Here is an 18,250-nt window from a genome sequence, read left to right as displayed (position 1 = left end):
GCAAGCAAAGATGCTAGATCTTTTCTCATCACTAACTTCTGTTGGTTCAGCCTACAAGGTTTTGAGACAGCACAAGTTATTCTTTTAATAAGTTAATGACGAAAGAACACAGATTTCACAAACAGTTTGCTGATCTTTTAAGCAACTCACAGTATGTATGTTCTGAGGAGGTTAAGAGATTCCTAAAGATCTCAATTACCATCATTGCCACAAAATAAAACAAGTGCCATCTGTAGCTTTCAACAACCTCCCTAGCCAAGATCTCACCTTCACCTACTGCTGTCTATGAACAGATATTCACATTAGAGCATTTAAAAAAATAAAAAGCAAGCATCACACCATAGGAACATTTCAGTCCCCCGTTTCCAAGCCACATACTTCCACAAAAAAAAAAAAAAAAAAGGTGAGGCAATGTTTGTTAAATCAAGTGGAGTGGAGGTGATGTAACACTGCTGAGACAAGGTGGAATTTCAAAACAACCAGGCAAACTATTTCTAAATATGGAGAATGATATGTGTGAAAACTAAGTTGAGAAACTCAATGAAAAAGATAGATCACCGCTTACAAATTGAAATTCTGCTGTGTCACTTACTGACGCAAGAAAAATTGAGATAAAAAGAAGAGTGAAAACAAGTAGAGATTAAGTTCCCTACCTTTTCTCCAAAGAACTCCACACACTTCACAAAGACAGCAATGAGCAAAGGAGACAGATCATAAAACGTAGTCAACAGAGCTGTTAGTTAAAATGCAAACGCCCTACACAAATATTCATTCAAAAGTTTGGGGTCAGAACAATTTAAGAAATTAATATTTTTATTCAGCAATGGCACATTAAATTGGTCATAAGTGACAGCAAAGACATTTATAATGTTACAAAAGATTTCCATTTCAAATAAATGCTTGATATTCATCAGAGCCCCGCATAAAATGCATCAGTTTCCACAAAAATATTATGCAGCACAACTGTTTTCAATATTGATATTAATAAGAACAACAAATCAGCATATCAGAAGAATGATTTCTGAAGGATCATGTGACACTGAAAACAGAGGTAATGATACTGAAAGTTATTTGCATCACTTTGCCCTCACAGGGATAAAGTACATTTTAAAATATTTTCAAATAGAAAACAGTTATTTTAACTTGTAATAATATTTCACAATATTACTATTCTAATGTATTCTTGATCAAATAAATGCAGCCTAGGTAATATAAGAAACTTAACATAAAAAAATTTGACCAACCCCAAACTTTTGAATAATGATGTGTATTTGCATAGTCACAGGCAGGCCTACCCAGGATCTGCCCTTTTTTTCCACACTGATTGTGGAGAATTTCGCAGAGTGGATTTGATGAATGTGTCCGTTATCAAATTAGCCAAAAAATATTTACTAAAAAAAACATGCAAGATGTTTATAGACGATTGATGATGAACGTTCAAATTCTGTACAAATCTGCAGCCACAGATTCTATGCAGGTATAGCCGTACACAAAGATCTTGCTTGTGACGTGACATTTTTGTGACTTTAGAAATACAAAATCGTCCCCTTGGAATTATAAGGTTCTATCTGACATTTTTGTCAAAATTTAGTTATTCACATATTCTTATTCTGTGACCACTTCTTTACATTATGTGATGTTGTTTTTTAAGTTGTGTACATTTTGGAACTTTTTATTTAGAAAATAAAAAGGTTCTTTCAACACAGTCGAATGGAATGCAAAAACTTTAAAGCTCAATATCTCAAAACTGCTCAGAACGCAGATACTGTAGAACCTTATAATTCCAAGGGGATGAAATGTTGTTCAACTCTGGATTTTAAAGATGTAATCCAAAATGAGATTAGTGCTTCAAAAATCAGACTCACCTGGTTATTGAGTCCCAAATGCCTTTTGATTCGGTTTCTTCACTTAAAAGATCGTCATTGAGTTTGTCAGCCTTTTTCTGGACCTAATATTAGAACAGATGTTACTTTTTCATTAGTCCCTTCAGCTGATATTTTATATGGAGGCACAGTCTGTAAATGCTTGTTAATACATTGCAACTACTACAATAACATCTCAACACTTACTCTAACTTTGATGATCTTGCTGTGGAAGCTGTTGAGCACCACAATGACATTACCAGCATCGACAGGCGAGTCCGTTCCATCATGCCTAAAACATACACAACACTATATAAACACTATTTCTGCACTCCCTGAAAGAAATACCAGTGCTCACAACACAACAAATGAAGCATGTTAAAAGTTAAAGACCTGTAACAATAGATCTATAAGGCTTACTTTATCTACAAAAAGTGTGAATAGAGTCCATAGGTTTTGCAGTTTGAGTTGAATTAAATTACAGAAAATAATGCAGACAACAAACAACAAGGACGAGATAAATGGGGAAAATGTGATAAGTCAAACAAGGCAAGAAAAAGAGGATGAAATAAAAATAATAAGAACTACAACAAAGACAAGATAAACAAAAGAACAATAAGAACAAGATAAACTGAAGGACTAGAACATCGACAATAACAAGGACAAAAATATAGCAGCAAGCAGCAATTAATGGGGCCAAGCACAAAAAAAAGGCATAAAGAGTTATGCAAGCATGGCTGAGAGCATCAGACCAACTGTAATAATGAGTAGTTACATTATTTTACTTATAATTGGTATGGTGGCATGGTCCTGATAACAAACAAAGTTTTGTAGCAATACGCTAATGCATTCATAAAGTCTAATTGGCTGAAGCCCATAATGGCCAATTTGAGAAAATTGGGTATCATCTGACTCTGTATTCTGCGTGGAATTAAAAGTGTTTTATGATTTTTGAGCAATCCATTCAGAAGTTATAGCCAAAAACAGGCATTTTTCATTTCTCCAGACCAGTAGGTGGCACTGTGATGAAATGCAGCATGTAGCATCAGGTCATGCTTGTGATGACATTTACCATGTTTGGTCTCAATACGCTACTGCGTTGTGTAGATATAGCCGTACATCCATTTTGATGTACACTTTGTTGAATTTGTTCGCGTATTATTCGAGAATGGTTTGATTTATCAAACATCTTTTAACTTTTTTTGCCAGCATGGTCTGAAGATGATGTGAGACAATTTTGGAGGTAATCGGATCAACCGTCTAGGATGAGAAATTCAAAATGGAGGAACAATTTTAATATCGGAAAATGACGTCATCGGATGCAATCGAATCACTATTAGAATCGCGATTGATTCGCTAAGTGAAACTCTGGACAGTTGGTTGGTGGCGCTAGAGGGATTGCGTTAGAGACACCAAAACACTGTGGTTAATTTTCGGACTGTCTTTTATCTGTGTGTCAAATTTCACAACTTTTAACCATGCGGTTCTATCGGCTGCCATAGACTACAAGGAGGAGGAGGAGGAGGAGGAAGAGGAGGAAGAAGAAGAAGAAGAAGAAGAAGAAGAAGTGAACTTTCTCACAATTCAATACTGAAATTATTTTGAGTGTTCCTTTTGTCAAATTCCTCCTGTCTCAGTAGGAAGTTGTAATGACATTAAAAGCATGATAAATGTCCAGCGATACAGGACACAGAGTGCTGTTAGCTTCAGCATCCTAAATGAAACCCTGGATCCACAAGGCTGCACTTCCTCAGAGCAGGATATCAATGAATTACACACTGAAGGAACACTGCCTTCCCATTAATTTAGCAGTCAGCAGTGTGTGTGTGATACTTCTTTTCTCTCTCACACAAACTCTCTTTCTCTCTCTCGGTTTCTTTGTGTGCCAGACCCCAGACTGTATGAATAATCGCACTAGCAGTGTGAAAAATTACATTGCGATCTAACTTTAACCTGCATGAATGGGGTATATATTTTACTGTCTCCCATAATTCTATGAGAAACCACAGCTGTTCCCTTAAAGAACAACTAAAATATGCATCTGAAAAAAGAATTAAAATTGAGGACAAACATTTTGGAGAGTTTGATGTCTACCATTATTTTGAGTGTGGCTGTTTCTTTTAGCCCTTTTTTTTTGGGATAGCATCTGTATTCCTGGCGCAGGTACAGCATATTGCTAACAAATCCACGATGGCAGGTTTGACTCCCGGGAAATGCATGTACTGATAAAATTCATAGCTTTAAAGGGTTTTACATCATCGTGGAAACAAGTGTACACTACTACCATTCAAAAGTTTGGGGTCCAATGTTTAAAAAAAATAATGAAATTAATACCTTTATTCAGCAATGATGCATTGATGAAAAGTGAAAGTAAAGACATTTATAATATTACAAAAGATATCTATTTCAAATAAATGCTGTTCTTTATAACAAAGAATCCTAAATATATATACTGTGTAGGCAAAAGTCATGTAGTGTATTCCAGCCTTTAGAATGATTTCTAAAGCATCATGTGACACTGAAGACACTGGAGTAAAGATGCTGAAAATTCAGCTTTTCCCATTACAAGAATAAATTACATTTTATGATAGAAAACAATATTAAAATAAATTTTTTAATAATATGATATAATATTTTGTGACAAATGCAATGCAGAACAAACAAATGCAGCCTGAGCAAGCATGAGAGACTTCTTTCAAAAACATCCCCAAACTTTTGAATGGTGGTGTGTAAATCAGTGAAGTGAAAACACTCACGCCTGTATTTGATAGATATCCTCTGAGCGGCCCTCGCGCAGCCTCAGGATCCACGCGCCAGGGTTGGCCTTCAACTGGAAATAGCCCTGTACAATGCAGTGGGTTAGTTTTTGCTTTAGTGTTCCACAAAAGAAAGAAAGTCATGCAGGTTTGGAATGACATGAGGGTGAGTAAATAATAAAATAATTCTCATTTTGGGTCCATGTAACACATACCATACCAGGAAAATTCCTTTAAGAGATTTAAAAATAATAAATACAATATATATTTGGACAAAGCCAAGAAGAGGGACAAACTCACCAGGTTGGCCATGACAATGGTGTCATGCATGAGAGGTTTCTGTCTCATGCCCAGTGTAAACTGAAGTCCTCGGGGAGGCTGACCTGTGGACAGGTCAAAACAGTGGCCCTCCAACAGTAGATACTCAAGCTCATACTCAGCATTCACTACACCGCTGACCTGACAAACATACAGTAAGAGAAGACTCATTTATTCATCAAGATCCGTAAAACTGACGCTAAACATCTCTTTCCAGAGAGGCCTGGCTGAGCATGACAACTTAACCTGTTAAAAGTAACAAATAAAGTTTGTTAGTGAAACATGAACGAACAGAATATACTTGGTGTAGCAAATGGAGCTATGTATCATAAAAATGTGAACATTTCAAAGCACTACTGTGGCTATTGTGCTGTATGAAATACTGAAAAAACTGATCAAGTGCACAACTCAGCTTTGGTAAATATATAAATACTGAACTCAGAGTTAGAACTCATACCTCCTGTAAGTGGATGTTGTCTAGATCATATGGGCTCCTGACCGCCTCTACCATCCAGCTCTCTGGGGTGATCATATTAAGAGTGAGCAGAGGGGATTCTGGGATTTCCGTAAATCGAGCCATAGGGCCGGGGGAAATGGAGTTGTTACCAAAGAAGGAAACATCCGGTTCCAAAACATATTGATAAAAGCTGGCAGGAAATAAAATAAAAGTTAACTAAATCACTTGTAAAATAAACTGGTGATCTGTTGTAATTTGCCATTTTAAGGTGGGAATAGCTAGGAATCCTATAACAAAATAATTAAATATACTTCTAATCCTGCCCTTTTTTGGGGGAAATTAAATAAAATAATGTTTGAAAATGAAATATTTTATATACTACTAAAGAGAGAAAATAAATAAATAAAATAAAACAACAGAACATGGAATGTACATGCTGATTTTGAAGTATAGGCTAACAAAATTACTGTCATTGATTATTATTTACATTACTGCACCCATTTCTGTCAATATAAAAAGCATGTTTTTTCCACTATTCTGACATTTTTTACTATCAAACTCTGTTAAGTTTGAGGAAAAACAAAACAAGGTGATATCAGCAGAACAGCACTAGGCTATTGTATGAGTATGAGTGTGTGTGTCATCTCTCAGAGATGAAGTTTAATTAAGCTTTTGCTCTCACCTCTTCAGGGGCATCTCAGACAGCTTGGCTCGACAGTTCATGAACACCTGCACTTTCATATTGACCACTTGACCAAGCACCTGCAGCACACACAGAAGAGACGGCCAGGTTATTACCCACTCACAAACAACAGGATTCAGGAGGGAATGTTCAAGGTCACGCTCTACAGAACCACATACAGATGAGCACGTTTCAAGTTCTTTATGACTTTAGAGGACGTAATACAATGGTTATGGATATAAAAACACTCTTTAAAGATCCAGAGATAATAGAAAAATATTGAAACCAATACGAGGGTTTACATGAAAAGATTCCTGTGCATTCCTGTAGCCTAATGAGCAGAGCATGGTGACAGCAACACCAAAGTCATGAGTTTGATTCCCAGAGAATGCTTGAACTGATAATATGTACAGTGCTTTAAATTTATTAGACCACCACCCAATGTAAGGTTTGTGCCACAGCTGCCCTAAACTAACAGTTTTGGTGATTACCAAAATCATTTTTTATGCATCTGTAATGATGAACACACCAGTGTTACACATTTATGTGTAAGCTCTTTAGTCACAGTTGGCCCAAGTCAAAGTCCGGACTTGAATCCTATTGAACAAATTTGGGATTTAGTGGATTCAAAGATAGATCGCACAAAGGTTTCATCAAAAGCAAGAAGTCAATAACAACAGAGACTGTGGAAAAGTACTGTACATAAAAACAATGCCAGCAAGAATGCAAGCTGTAATCAAGGCCAAAGGACATCATACAATATATTATGTTTTTTGGTTATTATTTGTGAATAAAGACTATTTAGCTGATGGTTTCAATTTGTTATTTGATTTTAGTTTAAAAAAAGTTTGACAGATTCCTTAAATATTTGTGTTTTCTCTTTATTATGACAAGTGTTCTAATAACTTTGTTAACCTTGAATGCAATGCAAGCCCGCTTTGAATAAAAGCATCAGGCAAATGCATAAAAGTAAAATATAAAATGTAAAGAGAACGCTGCACTTGGTTAAAGAAATCTAAAAATAGGCATGGCTTAGAAACTCCTTTTATAGTGATACCAGGGGCAGATTTCCATTTTTATGCCAGGAATTAATAATTGGAATTAACAGATTTCCAGTGGTGGCTCGTCAGGGGAGGCACAGCCTACCCAAAATTTTGAGGTGAAAATGGGAGAAAGGCGATTTAATGTTAATAAAATCCCCAGTTATTCATTTTATCATGTTATCTCAGAATGTGTATTTCTTGTTTGTAATTTCACCACTGTAAGTGTAACCACTGCGCACCGCTTCCCAGGATGTGCCGAATCTGTGAAACGCGAGTCTGAGGGGATAGAGAAAGGGAGTGGGAGGCAAGTAGTATGTAAGTCTATTGCCATATCAAAATTTCTGAAGACTTGTGCCTCCGTTGGTAATTTTTTTTTTGCCAATCACCATTGAGTATTTCACAGTATTTCGATGAGTGTTGAGAAAAGTAACATGGCAGAGGAGGCTAGCCTCCCTTGGTATATCAACCAATCATCGACGAGACGTAAATTACGTGATATTAGTTTGACCTGCTACCGCTGATGTAACTGTAGAGAGTAGAGATATTAAATATTTGATAGCAAACAAATTTACTAAACTACCATTCAAAAAACAGCTAGAAATGAAAAATGAAGGAAGACCCCATGCCATGTCTAAGTTGCATATAGGCTACAGCAATCAGCTTCACCAAACGGCCGAACGTGCTCTTTTAACACGGACATTTAAAAGGACAGAAGGATGGATTTTTGCTTCGAATGATAGGCTAGGACTAGATGAGTGAACTTATATTTATATTGTCTTGCTGCCAGCCGCCACTGCAGATTTCAATAATCAACAAAAAAACATTATGATTTAAAAGAGTCTCAATGGAACATTCAGCTTTCTGAGACATCAAGTGCCACTACTTTTTTCTCATATGAAATGGTTATTTGCTTGTAACTCTTGCTGTCCAGTTGATGTTGGTGTAGATGCAGGAAGGCCTGGCAATGACGTACTATGACTGTATTAAAAGGGTAAGCACACAGTCTCTCAGCTGAATCACAGCACACACATGCCTGAGGTACAATAAGCTCTTAGATGTGACCAAAGTTGTACGTACAGCTAATAAAGGAGCCAGCTTCTGTGCATCCCTGGTGAGAGGATCCACAATGGCAACCACGTCATAGAACACCTCATCTTCACGCTGTGCCAGTTGAAGAACGCTGTTGAAAGACACATCTGGTCAGCTTAATACATTGGTAGTGAAAATAAGTGTTGCATTAATGAGAATGGATGGGATGTTTGGATATGCAGATGACTCGCTTTCATTGAGTGAGTTGTCTGACCAATTTGGACAGACAACTTGCCATTTCATTTTAGACCCATTCATGTTAGAATGATTCATTGAAAAAAAATATATATATTTACTCAAAGGTACAATAGCAGACACCACCATTACTGAGATACTTACATACAGCTTATTTATGCAATGTTTTATTTTCTATGCTTTGCAGTTAGAAAAGCAGCAAGAGGGTCTGGTGCAATGTATCCTTTGTTTTTCGATAAAAACACTGTAAAGAAAATCATTAGCGTTAGCAGTAGTGCACCTGTGTTTGTCCTTCAGAAATTTGACATCTTTTCTGGACTCTCCTTTAGGTGATGCAGTGAGAAGAGCATCTACTTTCATGATTAGATCACTGGCCCTGTGAAGAGAAATAACATGATTCTGTTTTCCTCTCACAAACAAATCATTTTACATCTACAGACATATCAGCTTAGGACGATAAACAAAACCAGGGCATACTTCTGGGCATTCAAATTCATCTGCTTGATCTTGGATTTAATCTTTTCTGCTGAACTTCGCAGTGTGATCTTCTCTAGCAGATGAAAATCTTCCAAACTGAAGTCTTCTTCAACCGATAGGCCCAGGATCTAGAGAAGACGTTAACCACATTGTTAGTTACAATTGTACGTTCGGGGCACATCACAGGCCACGACTCCAAAGTGTCAGTTCATGTGTGCTTACCACCTCAAACTTCTACACCGAGAATCCTTATAAACACCCCCCCCCCCCATCCCATTTAAATGCTGACATTTAAATGGCAGTGTATCATGATTTCCTAAAAAAGAAGCAGCTAAAACTGTTTTCAACATTGATAATAATATGATTTCTGAAAGATCATGTGACACTGAAGACTGAAGTAACACTTTCTTTTAAGGTGACGTGGTTACGTTACTACATGTACCTAGTAATAACAGTAAATTATGCATACTTACAGGTAACAAACCCTCACTATAGTACACGTAGTTTATTAATATTACTCAGTACTTATTTGAGTAAGTACAATGTAACTACGTCACCTTAAAATAAAGTGTAACCAATATTTTTTACCAGTCATCAAACAGATTAATCCTTAATAAAGTTACTAAAGTTATTCAGTCAAGAGCAATGAGTGATTGTTCTTTGTCTTTTGTTGTTTAATCAGCATTAAAAACAAACAGCAGGAATAGTAGGCCGCCGTCACTTTAAGAGCTAATGCACAGATCCAATGAATATACTGTTACACATGCATTTTATTTCTCACAAGTTTACGTTTAGTTAAAACATAACTGACTATGTTTACAACGATATTTGCCAAGATGGGCATTTTGACAATTTTGTTTGAATATATATGTTCAAGTGCAAGAAGATGTGAAAGAGAGCTCAATTCAGTATTCACATGCTGTCTGAGACGCAGATATCTGTGCGCACACTTCTGATTTTTGTGCATGAATTCCACATACATATATATATATGTCAGTCTTGTTTTATAATACATGTATTATCTTATAAAACCAAAGGGAACAAAAGAGCAGAAATTATGAAACCATAGCTCTTTCAAGACAAGAATAAATTCTGGGGATCACTTTGGTGTGTTGGAGAATGATGGGATGTGTCACTGCTGTTTCAGGCTGTGGCCCATTTTGTGCTTGTCTGTCAACAAAGACTCTGCTGAGAAAGCACAGCAATATGACAATTCGGCGGTTCCATATAACCCATGACCCCTGCAACAGAGGTTGCTGAGTGGACGCTGGTGAATTAACGCCAGGCTTCATCTCTCTCCTCCTCTCCTCACAGGTTAGGACAGGCCAAGCAAACGGCTTAATACTGAGTCAACAAAAAAAGCGGCCCCATCAGAGAGACCAACTGGTGAGACCTTACGGTTCAGACTATTTATCATCCAAATCAGCAGTCTGTACCGTAGGTCATTAGGATGTAAATTATTTCATAATGCCTATGGAATTTGTCTTGAGGTGTCTAAAGGTGGAGGGGGTGTTTGTGAATCTCACCCTGCCGTTGCTGACCACAGCTCCTTGTCCAGCTTTCAGCTTCAGAACTTCTTTACAGTACTTCTGCTGGCTGTGCAGGAAGTCCACCTCCATCGTGTTGAACTTCTTCTCAAAGGCATCATGATCCATACCCTACAGGAGTAAAGGTATAATTTTCAGCAGTCATTACTCCAGTCTAACATGATCCTTCAGAATTGATTCTAATATACTTAAGAAACATTTCATAACACACACACACACACACACACACACACACACACACACACACACACACACACACACACACACACACACACACACACACACACACACACACACATATACATAGTGCATATACATATATATACACACACACATGCATACATACATACATACATACATACATATATATATATATATGTGTGTGAGAGACAGAAAAAGGTGAGAGAGAGAGAGAGAGAGAGAGAAAATCTTCATAGTCACAGAATAAGGAATTATTCTTTTCATCATAAATATTTATTTACGATACTTATTTGAATTAAGTGTAGTAAAAAAATGTGGAAAGAACAAACTGATTGGCTCATTAGTTTGTTTTTTTGATTACACTGCAAGGAGGAAATAGTTCATCAACGTGTTATTGACAGCTAAGGGGGGCACATTTGTGCAAGTGCAGTTATTAGAGTATTTTGAGAGGAATATTAAATTGGCTAGACCAATGAAAAATGTGCTGCCATTGGAGACCATGTCTCACGAATCAATCATTAAACATTTTCATTTATCCGACATGCAATTAAAAAATGGCTTCAGTGCCGATAACAAATCTCGGGTGTTTCAGCTGCATAGAGTCAGATTATTAGTGTTTCCATCATTTGGACCTTATGAAAAGGAAGGAAATGCTAAAATCAGCACAACACCTCTCCTTTCCATCCAATAATAGAGCCATTACAGGTCTCAGGCACAAGCTCTCAGGGAACCAAAAAAACTCTCTCTCCAACCATTTTCAACAAAAAACCCCCCAAAAACTCAGGAATACTGGGTAGGATGGAACACTTTTTCTTATCTAATACATTACGATGGAAATAAACAAAGGGAGCAGGAGGGATAGAGACAATGAAAAAACGAGAAGAAAGAAAAAACAAAACAAAAAAAGTGTCCTCCATGTGCTTGACAGACCAATCAGTCTTTCTGAGAATACTCTGTCAATAAGACCCTAGCCTCAAATTGTGTTTATTACAAGGTATAGGGCAGCCATTCCCAGAAATGCAGTTGTCTAATGGCGCTTTTCCACTACACAGTACCAGCTCGCCTCGGCTCGCCTCGACTCGACTCGGCTCTGTTTGGTTTTCCACTGTGTAAAAGTTGTACCTGTTTTTTCGTACCACCTCCGGCGAGGTTCTAAGCGAGCTGAGGCGATACTAAAATGTGACGTGAAAACAAGGCAGACTGCTGATTGGTCAGAGAGAATCGTCACTATTCACTGCGTCATCATTGCACGCGCCAGACGGAGTATCCTGAATAAAAAACAGACAGCAAAAACAAAAACATCCAAAAACAGCATACACTCGATTTCCTCCATTGTCCTGTGTGTGTGGGTAGCGGGTGTATCTCGCGCGTCTCGCGTAAAAGATTAAGTCACGGCAGTTTCCTGCGGCGTCGCTATGACGACCAGGTACTATTGTGGAGGTACTATCTGCAATGGAAAACGGAGCGAAAAGCGAGCCGAGACGAGACGAGGCGAGTCGAGTCGAGCTGGTACTGGTAATGGAAAAGCGCCATAAATCTGATAAAATTAGTATGTGGTTGAGTGGTTTCCATTGGATGTGGCGATGGGGTAAAGACACCATGGAAAAGAAGAGAGGCCTTGCTTGTACAATTTTATCATGGTGATGACAGGAGGAAACAATAAAAGTAGTATTTGATGTCAGGTGCTTTAATAGAGATAAGATCTAGATGGTAGTGGGTAGACTGAAGGTGACACAAGCTACTATATGGGAAGAAAATGCTTTAAATAAAAGCTATAAGCCACAATGGGCAGTGCATTACTATGATTTTAACAATAAAAGGGTGCTGACGCTTTATATAAATATACAGACTGACAGGAGTCAAGTCAAGTCAAGTCAAGTCAAGTATATTTGTATAGCGCTTTTCACAATACAGATTGTATCAAAGCAGCTTCACAGTATTAAATTAAAACAAAGTTTGTTTCAAGAGGAATTTATTGATTGATAAAATTAAATTAAATATCCCCAAAATATCCCCAACTGAGCAAGCCAAAGGCAACAGTGGCAAGGAACCGAAAAACTCCATCAAGTGACCTAATGGTGTCCTAAAACTCCATCAGGTGACCTAATGGAGAAAAAAAACCTTGGGAGAACCCAGGCTCAGTCGGGGGCCAGTTCTCCTCTGGCATTTATGAGCTAGAGGACGGATTGTAGTTTGAACTGTAGGATTATATAAATGCCTGGCTGAAGAGATGCGACTTTAATCTAGTTTTAAACTGGGAGAGCGAGTCTGAGCAACGAACAGTATCAGGAAGACTATTCCAGAGTTTTGGAGCCAAATGTGAAAATGCTCTCCCTCCTTTGGTGGTTCTGGATATCCTAGGTATGACCAAAAGCCTTGAATTTAGTGATCTTAAAGAGCGCGATGGATTATAGGGCGATAGAAGATCCGTTAAATAGACTGGAGCTAAGCCGTTTAGGGCTTTATAAGTCAGTAGCAATACCTTATAATTAATACGGAGCTTTATAGGTAACCAATGCAGTGATGATAAAATCGGTGTTATATGATCATATTTTCTTGATCTCGTAAGAACTCTAGCGGCGGCATTTTGGACTAACTGTAGCTTGTTTATTGAGGATGCAGGACAACCAGCTAATAAAGCATTACAGTAATCCAGTCTCGAGGTCATGAATGCATGAACTAACTTTTCTGCATCAGAAACTGATAGCATATTACGTAGCTTAGCAATGTTTCTAAGGTGGAAAAAGGCTGTTTTTGTAACATATGAAATATGATTTTCAAAAGACAGGTTGCAATCGAGTATAACACCCAGGTCTTTTACTGTAGAGGATAAAGTAACAGGACATCCTATGATGTTAAAGTTGTATTGTGCGAGGTTTTGTGGGCGGTTTTTTGAACCGATAAGTATTACCTCTGTCTTGTCTGGATTTAATAAAAGAAAATTACACGTCATCCAATCTTTTATATCTTTAACACACTCTGTCAATTTGGAAAATTTAGCGTTTTCATCCGGCCTTGATGAAATATATATTTGAGTGTCATCAGCATAACAATGGAAACTAATTCCATGTTTCCTTATAATATTTCCAAGTGGCATCAGTGGAAGACATATTGGTGGAAGACATATTGAGTGGAAGACATATTGGCCACAAACACACTGTAAAGTTTCAGGAGTGACAACCGCATTTCAATGTGGGAGTGAGTCCCCTAAATTGTTGTTCAGTGTGTACGGAAAACGACTCACTCCCGAAACTGCGATGATTGACACAGTGGTAATCATAGCAATGGTCACCATAGCAATGGTCTGGCATCTCGCATGTTTGGTATCCACTATTCTGACTGAAGTAATATTACAGCGACAAAAGACTTATGATCAGCTGTAATTACGTCGAAGGAGGCATCGTGTTTTGTTTATGTTTGTGTTTGTAAGGCTGCTTCACAGAACACGCTCTTGCAGTGTTGCCATGTCAACTTATTAAAGTGTTTTTGGGCTTGTTGTTTAAGCTTGGCTCATAAAGGGATTGAGTTTATGGAGTTATTAAAGTGAGTAGGTGCGGGTCGTGATATTTTGGTATTTTTTCAGCAAAGCATTTGGATTTATTTCGGTTTATTATGGGCTTGTTCTTGTTTTCTTTTTTTATAGCAAAATCTGGCAACACAAATGAGTCCCGGCTTGTACCACTTTCCCTGTGATTTAGTGCACCGCGCATATAGAATAGAGAAACATCTCTGATGCACGTTAAAATATGTCATTCACCACTAGTTGTTCAGTTTGGTTTCGTACACACTTCATAGAACTTTTGTAAATGTGGTTGTCACTACCTGCATTTTTCGGGAGTTAATTCAGTTGTCACTCCTGTAAATTACTGAACTGTGTATGTACAGAACAGGATTAAGCACTAAAAGGTGAACTGACAATCGAATTTAGCTGCAGTGTGTACGTGGCCATTGTCTGCCAACTGAAGTCAAGTGACATAAAAAAAATAAAAATAAAAAAAGGGACAGGCGAGAAAAGAACAGGTCTGTAAAGATAAATCCAACTGTACACACAATTCCCCATTACCCAGACACAGTATTTCACACTCCACTGACCTGTTTAAGTAAGTGTTTAATCTTGGTGCCTTGTTTGAAGAGCTCAACATTTTCTTCTTTGAGGAGTTTTAGGGTGAAGTCGAGCGTGTTCTTGTTGCTTTGGGTGAGGAGAGAAGCCCAGAAGGCTCGGTACAGACCGCTGTTGTCCTCCGTGGGCTTTCCAATGGGGTTATTGATCACCCCGACACGACAGCTGGAGCTGCTGGATTTCTGCAAACAAACACTGTGGATCAGAGACTCTCTTGAAAAGGAGATTATAGCAAATAAGATGATAGCAAATCACATTATGTCATTCTGAATTTTGTAAAGGACCTGGGTCAGATTACTAAAAGAAATAAAGCAATGATCGTCATACACAGATTTTGGGAGTAAGATTTATGATATTCTTAACGTTACTAGTATGTTATTACAGTTATTCAGCTATACAAAACATAAGAACAGATTTGTGAACTCAAAGAATGATTTGAGAGATAAACTAGATCAATATCTGGGTCTTGATACAATAACACTGTAATTTGTCAAATGTATTGTTATTCAAAACTGCGATAACATATGTAATCTGCATTGTACTTTGAAATTATTTTCTCAGATTATTCTGAGATTAGATTTCGGTCAAATATAAATAACATGTAAATAATGTTCTGCCTTCAGCTTGCTCTTAATGGTGGTCTCTCCTTTATCCCAAATATATTAATATATGTATTATATAATAACATAATATTCTCTCTCTCTCTCTCTATATATATATTGAATATATATATATAAATATAATATAATAGAATTGGTCCGTTCCCACTGGATTTTGTTAATTAACCAAGACCACAAGAATACTTTCAAAGATTAATTGTTCTCAGATTAATATCTAAGATGCTCGTGTGCCTCTGCTCTCTGAAGATGCGATTCCTGTGGATACAACTAATTGGAAATAAAAACTGCAGTAGTTCACCATATGTTTCAAGGCATTCCGGAGCAATTGCCTCCCAGAGGGCTGTTCAATATCTGCTACAATCCACACAGTCACTCCGTACAACATCTCCTCTATGAGAGAAGAACATTTTTTTACTTAAGAATAATGCTTTTTAGGAAAACACAGTTTGGATAGTTTTTGAGCAAAGAAGTGTACTTGTAATGTGCTTTACATTATTGAAAGTACCATTTATTAAACCAACATGCAATGTTAATTATACTAACAATACTGGCAGTGCATTGTCAAACACTTCACTGATGGCCACTCATACTCTATTTTATCAAATAAAGCAATCTGAATGAAAATCCATTATAAAATTATATAAAAAAACACACACATTATAAACTATAAAATCGCCCCACCAAATAATCTATATGAAAAAGATATGACTCACCATCTCTGGTTAAATACTTCATTCTCTTAGAGACAACTGCCGTTTTGTCTCTAGAGTCCAAGTATGCAAACATAGTTGTGTCATCCCAGTCATCTGCAACTATTTGTTTAATTATAACAGAAATGCAGTTAATAAGGAACGTTGAGAAGATATTGGTAATGAAATGTTGATAGTATTGTCACAATGTTATTGAGATGGAGATTGCAGTGTGATTGTGACAGTGATGATGGTGAGGTGACTAAGATTAACAATGGCCCTGGTTTGGGTCAGGTGATCATTAAAGGGTTACCTGGTGAGGCAGTGAAATCCAGATATCGTCTCTCAGAGCTAAGAATCAGTGGGTTGATACGGGGAACTACATTGGCCTGCTCCATCAAGAAGTCCACCACATCGCCACTCTCAGTGATTTGACCCTGTATATGACAAGAATCTCCTTAGAATTTGCTAACTAACCAGATTACAGACACATGTACAGTCAGGAGGGCCTTCACTGCCTTTGTGCAAGATTTGAAAACATTTAACTTAAAGAAAAGCCTTAAAAGTAATAGTTGGCAAGCAAAAATAATACCGCACCATAAAGACAGATTTCTGGAAGAAGTTGGTAGCTTCCATGATTCTCTGCAGCAGAACAGTCTCGAGCTCCTCTGGGTCCATCTCCTCACTACTGAGTGGAACACCATTGAACAAACCCACTGGTAGGGCTCCTAATCCACTTTTCCTGTAAAACACTCCTCCAGCCTGAAAAAACACATAATATCAAATGTTCATAAAGCATACATCTGGCTTTTCAAAATGAAGTCTCTGTCCATGTGTGCCTTGGAATATTCAATAAGCAGCAGTTTATATTTACCAATGCTATGAAAAGCATCTGTGATTTTCCATATTTATCCATTTTAAATGACAAAAATGCAATGTGAACTAATTATTTTGTATATAATTCTCTGCTAATTAAACTGGGACATTTAACAAAAAAAGTACATACTGTAATTTTACCTGCCATCTTTGTTATGGAGCACATAACACTATGTATTAGCATTACCTTTCTGTTGTCATCATAGCTTGAGTCCACTCCAAGAATTCTGGCAGCATTTGCTTTTGGAAATTTCTTTTTCAGATATGCAGTTATTGTATCCACAGAAAGAGTCTCCCCAGCTTCCACCCTGTTATATATCTGCATGTGACAAAAAAGCTCACTAGTATATAATGGGCAAAATAGTGAATTACATTCACAGAACACTGTCATTCAGTCTTAGAACAAGAGGAATCTAAAGTCTCTGGATATCCTTCCTTTCTCATCCATAAAACATATCTTGAAAAAAAAAAACCTGTACGTTATAACTGAATATATCTGTTATAGTACATGATATGGGCCAAGCTTTCAAATATTATACTTAAAGTGAAGGAGAACCCTAAAGTAACATTTAAGTCATTTTGATTTAAAAGAGCATCACAGCAAACACAAAGATACTCACTGAAACCATGGACGTGAAAGCCTGTGCTTCGTCATACTCCTCTGAGATGTAGTTTAACATCCTAAAGAGAGCAACACCTGCATCCAAATATCCATCCACTTTATCATCTACACTGACAACCAGTACAAACCCAATCCTAAGAGACATAGAAACATAAATGCATATCAAATCTGACATCCATTCTTATTTACAATTAACATATCAACAAACATAAATGAACAGTAGGCTCATGATAAGATGATAAGGTTTGTTTGCTGAATGTTAAGTGGGTATAATGTCAGCTGCTTATTACAGTTACTTACCAAATAGAAATGGACATCAAATATTGATTTGAGTAAATTGTATTTGATAAGTAAGAAACCATGAAGAGATATGAAACTAGCACAGTTATGTAAAGTCTTGCCTGTGACAATGGTCCATTATGCAGTTCATTATATCAGAATCACATAGTTCAGAAAGCCACATAATTAAAAAAATAAATAAAGGCTCAGGTAAAATGTATTAAATGCTATTGTTGAGTACACATACCTGAGGGGAATGTTATGTTTGTAAAAGAGTTCTGCTAATTTGACCAGCTCAACGCTCTCTTCTTGTGCTGGGTCAAGTAACAGAACCTGCAAACAGCAAAGAAAAACATCTTTCAAATAATCTCAAAACATCAACAGTAGTACTTAAAAAAAAAAAACTTCGATTTCTAA

At 37.1% G+C, this 18,250-nt stretch overlaps 1 protein-coding gene across 3 annotated transcripts in view; it reads right to left on the bottom strand.

Moving 5' to 3' along the window:
* uggt2 (UDP-glucose glycoprotein glucosyltransferase 2) overlaps nucleotides 1-18,250 on the bottom strand; it is a 33,798-nt gene that overhangs the window by 7,269 nt on the left and 8,279 nt on the right. For 2 of the 3 annotated variants that reach the window (XM_082176345.1, XM_082176346.1), the window contains exons 15-33: nucleotides 18,081-18,166; nucleotides 17,553-17,688; nucleotides 17,120-17,251; nucleotides 16,654-16,818; nucleotides 16,370-16,493; nucleotides 16,081-16,179; nucleotides 15,666-15,757; nucleotides 14,720-14,929; nucleotides 10,406-10,537; nucleotides 8,880-9,007; nucleotides 8,683-8,778; nucleotides 8,196-8,298; nucleotides 6,076-6,155; nucleotides 5,394-5,583; nucleotides 4,919-5,077; nucleotides 4,619-4,704; nucleotides 2,070-2,154; nucleotides 1,866-1,948; nucleotides 654-677 (exon numbers count right to left, since the gene is read on the bottom strand). In XM_082176345.1, coding sequence (XP_082032471.1) covers nucleotides 654-677; nucleotides 1,866-1,948; nucleotides 2,070-2,154; nucleotides 4,619-4,704; nucleotides 4,919-5,077; nucleotides 5,394-5,583; nucleotides 6,076-6,155; nucleotides 8,196-8,298; nucleotides 8,683-8,778; nucleotides 8,880-9,007; nucleotides 10,406-10,537; nucleotides 14,720-14,929; nucleotides 15,666-15,757; nucleotides 16,081-16,179; nucleotides 16,370-16,493; nucleotides 16,654-16,818; nucleotides 17,120-17,251; nucleotides 17,553-17,688; nucleotides 18,081-18,166 — 2,210 coding nt within the window. The remainder of the gene's footprint in view (nucleotides 1-653; nucleotides 678-1,865; nucleotides 1,949-2,069; nucleotides 2,155-4,618; nucleotides 4,705-4,918; nucleotides 5,078-5,393; nucleotides 5,584-6,075; nucleotides 6,156-8,195; nucleotides 8,299-8,682; nucleotides 8,779-8,879; nucleotides 9,008-10,405; nucleotides 10,538-14,719; nucleotides 14,930-15,665; nucleotides 15,758-16,080; nucleotides 16,180-16,369; nucleotides 16,494-16,653; nucleotides 16,819-17,119; nucleotides 17,252-17,552; nucleotides 17,689-18,080; nucleotides 18,167-18,250) is intronic. The other variant, XM_082176347.1, reaches the window with a different exon arrangement.

Source organism: Leuciscus leuciscus (genome assembly GCF_965113295.1).
Source record: "Leuciscus leuciscus genome assembly, chromosome: 7".
NCBI lineage: Eukaryota > Metazoa > Chordata > Actinopteri > Cypriniformes > Leuciscidae > Leuciscus > Leuciscus leuciscus.
The sequence above is the reverse complement of the archived record's forward strand: the minus strand, read 5'-3'. Positions and strand labels throughout refer to the sequence as shown.